The 11,974-nt window shown below is 41.3% G+C and overlaps 1 protein-coding gene across 1 annotated transcript; it reads right to left on the reverse strand.

Annotated features, from left to right (window-relative positions):
• Positions 1 to 461: 461 nt before the first annotated feature.
• Positions 462 to 2,764, reverse strand: LOC119428646 (piggyBac transposable element-derived protein 4-like). The gene has a single exon (XM_037696314.1). It carries the CDS (start codon positions 2,501 to 2,503, stop codon positions 731 to 733), a length of 1,773 nt encoding a protein of 590 aa, XP_037552242.1. The 5' UTR covers positions 2,504 to 2,764; the 3' UTR covers positions 462 to 730.
• Between the last annotated feature and the right edge of the window lie 9,210 nt (positions 2,765 to 11,974).

Raw genomic sequence — 11,974 nt, forward strand, 5'->3', positions numbered from 1 at the left:
CCACCTGTCCTGCTTGAGGCAGCAGTGGCACACTATGCTACGGCTGGATGTCTCCAGTTTATGGCTTGGAGGTAACAACTCATCAGGTTCTTCTGACAACATGTTTCAACTTGATGCTCTGTTGTTAAACCCTAACGGGGAAATAAGCACCTAGAGTAAACACAAGAGTCTTTTTTTAAAGAGTAAACTAGCATTCTCCACAGCCTTGCGTGCCAAAGTTTTAAACAAAGATCTTGAACGATCTGTTAGCACTCAGAATATGTATGTACTGGAAACAACTCTTAGCAACTACCACACCCAAGTTGAGCTCAATATATGAAGGTTTAACTGAGGTAAATTCATGTTTGTGTTTGCTCGTATTAATTAGCTGTGGCTGCTAATTTGCATTGCCTTCAAATAGTAACCCCTTTTTAATGTGCATCCAATATTATTTTTTTCTGACAGTTTTATTAACCCTTGTATTATGTTGAGAAAAAAATACGTTTATTATGTTGCGGGTCATTTTGACCCGCATTGTGTAAATCCACTCAAAACAGTCATAAAATGAAGTTAAACCAATAAGAACTTTATTTTAGATTATACAAATATTTAGAAGAGATGAGAAGTAGAGATATACACTTCCAACACTATATTAAAGAACTCCTGATTTCAATTTTTCCCTCTTCACGAACCCTTTTTTTTTTTGCATTTAACTTGCCGCATTTTCTCGGGTTTTTGACAGTCAACATTTTCAGCGTTCCCCACATGATGGACAGAATGTGACTATGTGCTTTTTGCAGATGTATTTCTTGCATCTCACACAAGAGGTAGTTGTTTTACTGTCATCTCGAGAGGGACAGACTTGGCATCTTTTGCGTTTCTTTGTACCTGTATCCAAAGGATCCATTGTGGGTTGGTCAGATGCCCTGCCCTGGACCTTTGCGATGACAGCAGCAGCTGCTGGGGATCTAGCTGGCCTGACCCGGTTCTGGATCTTTGGAGTGACGAGTGCTTTGCCTAGTTCTTCCAGGAAAAGTCGACGTCGGTACAGTTTGCTGGCATTCCACTGCTGGTTGATCTCAATCCACAGCACATAGGCATTGTAAGCAGACACATCCAAAATGTTGTAGAAAACCACCAAAGGCCAACGGGCAGTCTTGCGCTGACAACTATATGTTGCTGTGACTTTGTCAAGATTGTCAACTCCCCCTTTTGTGGAGTTGTAATCCAGAATCATTTGCGGTTTCATGTCCTCTCGTGTGCTCAGAGATGCGTCTTTGTGCATTGTGCTCATCACAAGAACATTCTTGTTTCTTTTTGGGCAGTAAGAAACAAGTGTTGTTTTCTCTGTGAAAGCAAATTTTGAGGAATGCAGAGGTCTTCCTTGCATCTTCAGAATCTCACTGGGAAGTTCTGGCTTATTTTTTCTGACTGTTCCCAACATAGTCAGCTTTCTCTTCTGAAGTTCATCTCCAAGACGGTAGGATGTAAAGAAGTTGTCACATGTAATGTTATGACCTTGCAGCCCTTCAGTCATCTCCAAAACCACACGCATTCCCTGATTCTTCTCAGGTCTTCCTCCAGGTGGCTTTCCAGTATATACTTGCAGGTTCCAAACATAACTGGATTTTGCATCACAGGCTGCCCACATTTTGATGCCATATTTCGCAGGCTTGTTTGGCATATACTGTCGGAATGGACAGCGTCCTCTGAATGGAACGAGGCGCTCATCGACAGTAACATGGGGGCCAGGATTATACAATAAAGGCAGGATTTCGACCCATTTATTCCAGACATCTCTGATTGCTGCAAGTTTGTCTCTCTCACGTCGATCAGCTCTGGTGTCACGGTTGTCAAATCGGATCACACGAGAGATCATGTGAAATGTCTCCAAAGACATTGTTGCTCGGAAGATTGGCCTTCCATTCTCTTCATTCCATAAACTTGCAGTTGCTTCACCCTTTGACCTGTATACGCCAGCTAACACCAGGATTCCAATGTAAGCATGCAAGTCAGTCGGATCCAGTGGCTTCCATTTCTCTTGAAAGACACGCTTCCCCTCCAAGTTGGTCATGTTGAGGATTATCTTCTCTATGGGTGGGGATATGAAGAGCTGAAATGCTGATTCAATATCATCAACTCTTGTGACAGCAAATCTTGTAGGACCAGGAATCATTTTGATGACATTACAAGATGACAATCTACCTTGGCTTTGGTGTGGTGATGTTGACCATTTTATTTTACCATCTTTAGATGTCCATGTCCCCTCTGTGGATGACGATTGTTGCATTTCTTGGTTTTCATCTGAAGAAGGGACACCTGCAGACTCGTCCTCTGAATCCTCCTCATCATGGGAAAATTGAAAATCTGGATCATCAATGGCATTGTCCTCTGGCTCTGAAGGATCCTCTGTCTCTGAAACCTCTTCCTCTACATCACTATCCCAGTTCATAAGCTGCGAAAAAGCTTCTTCAGCTGTAAATCGTCTGGAGCTCATTTTTGGTGTTTCTCCAAGAACGGGCATGGAAACAGTGACAAGGACAGGGGAGAGAAAGTCCCTCTTCCACACACACCTGGTTCTGAATGTTTATTCAGAGGCAATCAAAATGAAGTACATCAAAGACTTTTTTTTTGGATTTTTAACAGCTACTCTGTGTGCGGGTCAAAATGACCCGCAACATCATCTTTGTATACAAACTGTGTGCAGACATTTAACAACACATCAAAGAGTCCAGATTTTACATAGAAGTTCATGACCCTAGAGGAGAAAAAGTCACAACATTTCATGGAAAAAAAGAAAGGATAACCTGCACTTTGATCAACACAAAAATTGAAACGGGTCAAATTGACCCTTAACATAACACAAGGGTTAAAGTCCACCTTGTGGGATACGAGATATGTTGCTAATATACAGATAAACAAACGTAAACATGGGTGCTTACAATTTCACCCTTCCTTCAGTGGTAGCCCATAATAAATATGAATAAAGTGGATTCTATTAGGTTGATCCACATGGATTTGTGGTTACCTTCCAGTACATAAAAATACTCATCATATAAACTGGGACCCTGTGTACACAATTTCGTTCCACCACATGCACCACATGTGGCGTGTACGACAAATAAAGAACCGTCAATTCAATTCAGTTTATTTATATAGCGCCAAATTACAACAAAGTTGTCTCAGGGCACTTTACAGGAACATTCACATACATAAAAGCCAATTAGTAAAGTTCTCTATCTAAGGAGGACTTGGGAAATGTTTAGCCCCTTGGCAAACATCGTTCTTGCTTGTGAGGAACATGTCCTTGAATCCATTAATTCACAATATTTTGCCTTTTGCTATTTGGATCATCAAACCAATGTTAGAATTAGATTCATCGGAATGGACAAGGTTGACATTTTACATTTTTATTCCAATAAAACTATACATTTTGGTGTAATTAGGCAGTCATATCAAATGGTTTGTGCCCAAGAAATGAAACAATTTCTTCCAACAGAGAGAAACCGTGGAAATAAACGAAGAAAAACAGCAATAAAAGACTAGTTTTCTTCACAGTTTTCCTCAATATTGTATTCCAATGGAATGCAGGTCTGATAATCCTTTGAAACGCTGCAGAGCGTTGGAACCAAACGAGCATACAGTACGACTTCTCGCACAGCATTTCAATTATACATAGAGTCTGATGGTGGATGAGGCCCGGAGGTTTTCGAAAGCTATCAGAATCTAGTGCCAGGGAAATGTTTAGCCCCTTGGCAAACATCACTCTTGCTTGTGAGGAACATGTGCATTTTAAGCCGTATCACCCTCATCCCCCAGCAAATGGAAGATGACACATTGTTGTCCCCGGTGTGAATAATAATTAGCCGCTAGCAGCAGCAAACAACGAGAGTGATAATTTGCAAATCAAATTTAAACGGGTGTCACCGTTGCGTGTTCGTCATTACTTCGGCAACAAGTGCGCACACCTGGGGCTCCAATAATGTTTTATTTTTGTACTTTATTAGCGCCACGGCCCCTCTTACGATCCGATACATAAACTTGACTCAGTAATTTCCCATTGTTTTGCTACGGATGTGCATCAGTCACTGTGTAAGTCTCTGGAAAAAACAGACCTGAAGCAACGAAACTTGCTTCAGATTCCTCGTGGGTACGGAAGAAGAGTCTTATTTCTAAAAGGGATGGATGCCTTGTGCTGACTGTGTATGCGCTTTAGGGCTTTCCACACACTTTGCTGCTGTACTTCAGATTGTAAACAGCATCTGACACTGCTGCACTGTCTTTAGTCTTGAGCTGCTTTCATATACTGATGCAGCAGCAGTAAAACGGAGTCACAGAAGAGTCATATTGAATGAGTAAATAGGCGAGCGTGTGCTTTATGGCTCAGCGGTAACCGTGAGGTGCAAATTAACTTGATCTCCATTTAGCTGCTTCTCGCCACTAAATTAAAAAGAACGTTAGTTTCTTTTTAGTCAGTATCAGTGCGTTCTTCGTTGCAGTGTTACTTTCCCCTTGCAAGACCTTATCAGCAATCCCCAATCACTGCAAAAAAAAATCAGTTAGCAGACCGAAAAAGGTCGAACAACTGACTCTGACAAAAAGGACCAGGCAGGAAAAGCTGTGAACTCCTGCCCCTGGCTCCCCTGCTACACGTCCGAAACTCATTTCAATTAGGACTGTGGCTGGCAGAGCTAATCATACATCACTTTTTTTTAAATGAGCTATATTTCTGAGAGGCTGCCGAGCTTGGACGGCGTCTCTGGGAGAAAAGCTTAAATAGTGGTGGAAATGCAAATGGCGAGAACAGCGGACGTCTCAGTTTTGTGTTTCATCAACCGCATCTTTTGATTAGCCGGTCCAATCAGGTTAGCCTGTGAGTGACAAGCCCTTAGCCCTCTTGAGCCACCACGCTCGCACGATGCAGAAACTCAAAGGGGAAGTTTCAGTTTTGTAAGGCGGAGTTCTGTGGAAAAGTTGTGAACTGTATATATCGTTCCTCTTGTAGACAACTCTTTGAATGAGCTCACTTTTATACTTTAATTCTGACCAAACTGGAGAGCAAAAGGTTGGTCGGAGTGGGACCAACAATGAAGGAGATTTGTCTTAAAACTCAATTAAAAAAAAAATCATAGTATGTTATGCAAATATTATTTTAAATGCCTTAACATCACTTAGTGTCACATGGTTATTTACATACAGTTTTGTGGTACATGTGAGCGCAAAAAGCAGCCACAGCTAGCTGTAGCCTTTCCCGTTTAGTCTGGGGCAGTCAGAAGTTAATTTTATTCAAGTTCAAGCCAATTTAATTTAATAAACCTTTATATTGCTGCTATATTCACATCACATTCCACCCATCCATACATCCATGTATCCACAATCTCATTTTAGACCGGCCGTTAAACAGACAGCTTTGCCTTACACCTCAGTTCTGTCTTCACCACAACGGACCGGCACATAGTCCGCAATACTGCAGACGCTGCACCAATCCGTCTGTCAATCTCATGTCACATTATTTCAACAAATGTGTAACTGTGCAGATGACTTGATTGAACTTTTTTGTGATTTTTTTTTCATTCATTCATTCATTCAACCATTTGAGCCCAACGAGTCGTCTCTCTGCGCACTCTCGCATCTGCGAATCGGCTTTGAAATGCAGCTAAGTGCATTTATTAAGTAAAAGTTAGTCTGAGACACATCTTTCTATAATTTCGAGCAAACAAATAATTGGTTTTACGTGTTAATCTTGTTTAATTCTTGTTAAAGTCCTCCCGTGCACGCTACCGCGGCCGCCATTTGGCAGCCAATCGATTTTTGGCATAACGCCGGCCCACATTTCTGGGTTGTCAGCGGTGATGCGTAACAAACACGACGTGTCAGCGGTGACGCATAATAGATGCGACTTATACAGGGAAGCGACTTATGTTTTTTCCACTTTGACATATTTGAGCTGATGCGACTTATATGGCGATGCGACGTGTACGGTAGCTGTTTCCTAATAAATCCAGTCAGAAATAAACTCCATTTGTCCAAACTAAAGTTCTTGAAGAGCTTCCTATAGTAAGTAAAATGCCATTGTTCATTTCCACAGCGCAACTTAACAACCGCTCAAACAATAAATGGAAATCACGTTTGTTCATTGTTGATATTTCATGGTATTTATTTTTCAAATGTATAGTATAGGGAAGCATATCAGTCAGGAAAAACCTTCTCGACTCCAAACAAACCTCTTATTTGCTGAATTCTGGGTCTTTATCAGAACGTGACTGACTCCCTGAGAGGTGAATGCGGCATCTCGATGTAGGAAAGTTTCCCTTACGGCTCTTTGAAGTTCAAGGGAACTGTGGGACCAGCACTGGAAGCTAATTCTCTTCTTTTTGCTCGAGGCAGCCTCACAGTTAAGACGCAAACATGAAAGCAAATGGGAGAATGGAATAAAGCTATTGTAGAGGACTGAATTCTTGTCAGCACGTCGAGTTGTTTACATCCACATATTCTGATGAAAGTCCGTGGACTAAAACGCTGGCATGACCAGTAGTGTGGACAAGGTAAAGGGGAAGTGGCAAGAAAGTGGAAAAAGTAAGAAATATGTTTTAGGACTTTTAGGATAAAGTGGCAAATTACTGCCATTTACAAGTAATCCCATCATTATCTGTAAAGATCTGAAGCCACAGTATGACTTATATCTATGCTGGCTATAAATAGCAAGCAAATTAGTGGGTATTTTTGCACTGTCTGCTCTCCAGAATCTGACATTTGCTTATATTTGATTACAGCCACCACACAGCCTGCCATTGTTTGGCATTCTTGGCTTCCAGTGGCATAAATGTGCTTTTCGTATCTTCTATCGGTGTGAAAACTGAATAATTAGCACAAAGAGTCATGACAAATAAAACAACAAAGAAAAGAAATGAATAGCTCCTACTCCAACTTCAATTAAAAATGTAATATGTAGCTGAACCAAAAAGCAGCGTGATTGACAAGTTCTTTCTCGTAGCGAGCACGAACTGCTGAGCTGATTTTGCACACACATAAAGACATTAACTCTGTTTTGTTCCCAGTATCCCTATATAAGGAGACAGCTTTAATTATGTTTAAAGATTGGTTTCCACTTTTGACATATTTTCTATTAAGCCAGGTTAAATCAAGTAAACATTCAAAAACTCCAGAAGCATTCAAGTGGGTCCCTGTCCCTGCTAATGACATTATTGCTTCTAATTGCATCCATTGAGATAATAATGGGTCAGGATGTTTGAATTGTTTCAGATGATTATTAAGCAGGTGAATGATCCGAACAGTCTGAAATGTGTATAGAAAGAACTAAACTAGTATATGAGTGAAGTCTGTAAGCTGTTCAAAGCGTTCAGCTGAGAATTCAATAGACCTAAAGGGATAGACATAGGTGATGTTTGGAACTTCACAGACTTAACCCGCTTCTTCTTTTTCAGGTTGCGGGGGTCACTGGTGTCCATGTCCAGCAGTTACTGTGCGAAAGGCTGTGGGGACACCTGGACAGGCTGCAAGTCCATCACAAGGGCACATACAGCTCTTTCTCATTAGTAACGATACAGCACGGTTTGACTCGACTTGGCACAGTTCCAAGGCTTTTCCACTAGCAACGGTTCGTGGAACTGGTCCCTTATTCAGTACCATTTCTCTGGGGTTCCACTGTCGGTCACTGATTTGGTCAGGGGGTTGAGTCACTGGTGGTTTGAGAAACTTTCACAAAAACCCGGTCTGCTATTTGCAATAACTCGAATTCGAGGAGCGACTGGACCTATTTTAAAGATTTTAAAGATAATAATGACAACGCCATGTTCTAATGCTGAAGTACAGGCATTCTTGTGCTTGGTGGCTGACGACAAAATTCAGGGTGAGATAGATGGAGCTCCACTGGTCCCCCTGGTCTCGGAGCCCCCTCAGGCCAGGCAGGGCGTCATCTCCCCGGCTCTGAGCTCTGCCAGTCCCTGTGGAAGATCCTCCATGCTGTCGACCTGCAGAAGCATGCGAGGCTGGGGCTCGGGCGGGCCCCGCCCACGCGTGCTCCTGCAGGCTCCAAGCTCCACTGGTCACAGCAGAGAATCATATGAACTGCTGACCCACAGGAGCGTGCAAGGCCGAGGCCTGGACCCCTGCACATAAATTCGCTGTGGCAACCCCTGAAGAAGAGAGCAGCTGAAAAACGGAAAAAAAAAAGTGTAAAGAGAGACAAGGTTTGGTACATGGTACACTTCCCAATCTTTACAACCATTTAAGATACTTCATATGTTGTTTTGCTTTCACATTGCCAGAACTGTAGCTGGTACTGAAGTCCTTAAAACTACTTTTATTATTTGATTTTTTTTGGCTCTTTCTTCAGTGCAGATAGTTTCATGGCTCAACGGGGACTTTCAGGTGACATAAGGACTTATGAACGGTCTATATAAAGGCAACGATCAAGCAAGTAGAACACTCTTGTAGCACCTGGACTGTTAAATGCATCATTTGTATTGCTTAAGTCGAGGCCATTTACTTGGGGCTGTTGACGGTTACAGTGTGCTTTTCTTAGAACATATGCAGCACAAAATAGACTGATCTGTTGTATGGGTTTTTGCCTCCCAGGTAAACGTTCCACTAAATGTTTCTTGCACTTTTTCTTATTTTACAACCCCCGCAATAATCGAGGGAGTATTGTACATGCTGAAAAGCTTTCCATTTTAGACACATTATGTTGAAAAAGGTAACGGATTACGGCAAACATAACGCTGCTAAAGTAGGATTTCTTTTTGGCCAAATCAAGTTTAACTTGCACAGCATATTGTTGCCAGACAATGAGACTTACCTCAAAACTAAGTGTCCAACATTATAAGTAACTAGCTGTAACATAGACTAGTTTCCTTTGCCCATGGGAAAGATTTCCTTACCATCCATCTTGATTATGATTGGCCAAATGACTCGTATTCCACCAAAAATGTTCCATTGTAGACAGAAACCTTTATGTTTATTAAAGTCCAGTCTATGGGAAGTTATGTGATCTACAATGCCTTGTGTATATATATATATATATATATATATATATATATATAGCCTTTAGAAGTAGGTGGGTCATCAGACTCTGTTTCCTGTCTGACATCAAGTTCTGCTGGTACACTCAATGGTGAATCCAAACAGCCAGAATTAGTGGACATTCCGCCCGGTCCGTGCTCGATTTAGCATTCTCCAAGATTGGATCCTTCATGCTGGCGAGTTCCAGGAGCCGTAAGTGGTCTACGATTCTCAGAAATCACATCCAGCTTGCCGTTGAGCTCAGTAATCATGAGTCTGAGCACTCGTGGCACAAATTAATCCTTAACATAAGGCTGGCAGCTTTACCATGGCCAAAACTGCTGCCGACGTCTTCCTAATTTGTTGATATCCAAGGTATCTACCGATTCCAAAAAGCAGAAACCCTGTTATCATAAAGCCAATAATGTACACATCTTCTACGTCCTCCACGGACAGCACAGATAGGCACTTCATCTTCCATTCATTCCAGGAATCCCTGACATACCCAGCTGCGTGGGTCCATTCAGGGCATGAGGGCTCTTCAGCACCCTGTCGTCTGGTGGGAAAAATATATCAATTGCGTTGAGGGACCAGCTGACCAAATCCATAATAATTTTTGATTCTGAAGATGTATAAAGAGAAGCTCTGAGGTTGACAGGACAAGAGAGCAAAAAGCAGGAGGGAGGGAGGGTAAGAGTGACCGTCTTCATTGAAGGCAAAAGAGTAATCTGTCTTGTAATGTGGATTCTAAAATCAATTTTTTTTTAAAAGGTAAATTTACTTTGAAGAACTATAGAGACGCGATGAGTTCATTTTATTTTTTTCGTTTTTATAAACGTCCTATATTTAAAGTCAAACATCGCACTGTGGAGTTACAAATACATTTTTATAACTTCCTTCACACCAGGAGCTGCGCTCATAAACACCTTAAAGCAGATGCTGATGGATGTGATACCTCACCCATAACAACAGACCAAAACCAGAAGCTAGTAAGACAAATCAGATGACGAATTTCCAAATCGTAGATACTTCTCATGGCCAGCGTGGTAAACTGTCCTAGTATGTGTGCAGGCAAACATAATGATGTGGAACTCTACAAGAAAACTAAACAGAAACCAAAAAAAAATATTCTGCATCCGTGTGAATCTTTCTCCAGAGGGCCTCCTTCTGTTTAATGGTTATTTTAAATTGCTTGCCAAAACCTTGTGGCAGCTGGACTTCTTGGGCTGCAGCTGAGAGCAGCCCACACAGGAAGGCAACTTGGCTATAACAGATTATCATCGAGGTGACAAATGAGCCGCAGCTAGAGGAGCTTATTTTGTGTTGCCTCCTTGTGTGCAGGTTGTGTCGTTAAAGGCAGAGGAATGCACAAACTTCCTCTTAATCGGTGACCGTAGCAAAGAACTTTGAACGGGTCTAAGACAACGAGGCTGGAATACGAAGACATCTATCAATTCACTGGATCTTTAATTAAATTTTACTAATGCCATTGCTTGATCACAAAACTGTAGAGCGGTTACTTGTAGTCACAGCAGAGAGTGATATTCTCTGCAACCATCTGGCAGTTTCTTAAAGGCTGTTTCAACAGATTTTACCACCCCTTCGGGCTTGTTGGCATGATGAAGGAGAATTAGGGAAAACAGGCAGCTTGAGTTTATATAATTAGCACTGCCTGGACTTTTTCTGATGCATGCTCCAAAGCCTACGATAAGTCCGGGTATCACACAGGAGTGGCATATGTTCTTATACATGTACCACAATAACCCCCATTTAGAAACATCATTTAATCCAGTCAAGTTCCTAGAATCAAATTCTGCCATTTCGTTTTGAGTAATAAATAGGTATTATATTTGAAATATACTTATTTTACAGTATTTGTGAAACAAGCACTTTAACATTAACCAGCCGTCCATCCATTATCTTTTACCCGCTTCTTCCTTTTCGGGTCGTGTGGGTCACTGGTGCTCATATCCAACCATCACTGTGCGAGGGGCGGGGTACACCCTGAACAGGTCGCAAGTCTATCAAAGGGACACATAGAGACAAACACCATTCACTCTCTCACTCACACCTAGGGAAAATTTAGAGTTACTTAGCCTAACATTTATGTGTATCAGCCAATTAATATTTCTTAAATAGTCTAGCCTAATCACATAGTTATTTTCAGAACACACAAAAGCTATATTTTGCCAAACCATTTGTTCCTAATCCTAACTAAGTGGTGTTAAAAAAATCAAACAGATTGGTTGTCTAAACCTAGCTGAGCTACAGGAGAAATAAGAGGCATATTAAAATACACAAGTCAAATTTATTTATAAAGCACATTTAAAAACAGCAGGTGTTACCAAAGTGCTGGTGTGACAGGGAGTCCTGACTGACCCCAACATAAAGAGCATTACAGTAGTCTAGTCTGGTTGTAATGAAGTCAGATGTGCTCTACACTGACTTAAGCTTAGCCATCTGCCTTCACTAGAAGAAGCTTTTCTGCAGAACAGAATTAATATTTATTAAACTTAAAATCAGAGTCTAAAACCATCCTGCGATTTGTAACAGACTGCTATAGCTCTAGAGAATCATGGTTTACAGGAACAGAGACAGCAAAACAGCCATTCATGCCTTATTTTCATTGACATTTTAACAGAGGATGAATGGAGCAATAACTATTAGGTATTAATGGCAGATAAATCTGACAATCATCAACATAGTGAAAAGAAAGACCATGTTTCCTCAGGATAGATCCTAAAGGGAGCAGATACGGTGAAAACAGAAGGTTTCCGAGAATCGAGCCCTGCGGAACCCCGCAGGAAAGAGGCGCCGAAGCAGATAAAATATTAGCAAGCTTAACAACCTTGTACATAAGCTATAACTAATTACATTTTTTAAAAAATATATCTAGTCTGAGTGATAAATTGGAAGGTTTAAATATCATGTCCTGCCTCTACTCTTAAGATGAATGCTAAACGTGCTTTCCGCT

The sequence above is a fragment of the Nematolebias whitei genome, chromosome 23 (genome assembly GCF_014905685.2).
Source record: "Nematolebias whitei isolate Nwh7 chromosome 23, NemWhi1, whole genome shotgun sequence".
Classification (NCBI taxonomy): Eukaryota; Metazoa; Chordata; class Actinopteri; order Cyprinodontiformes; family Rivulidae; genus Nematolebias; species Nematolebias whitei.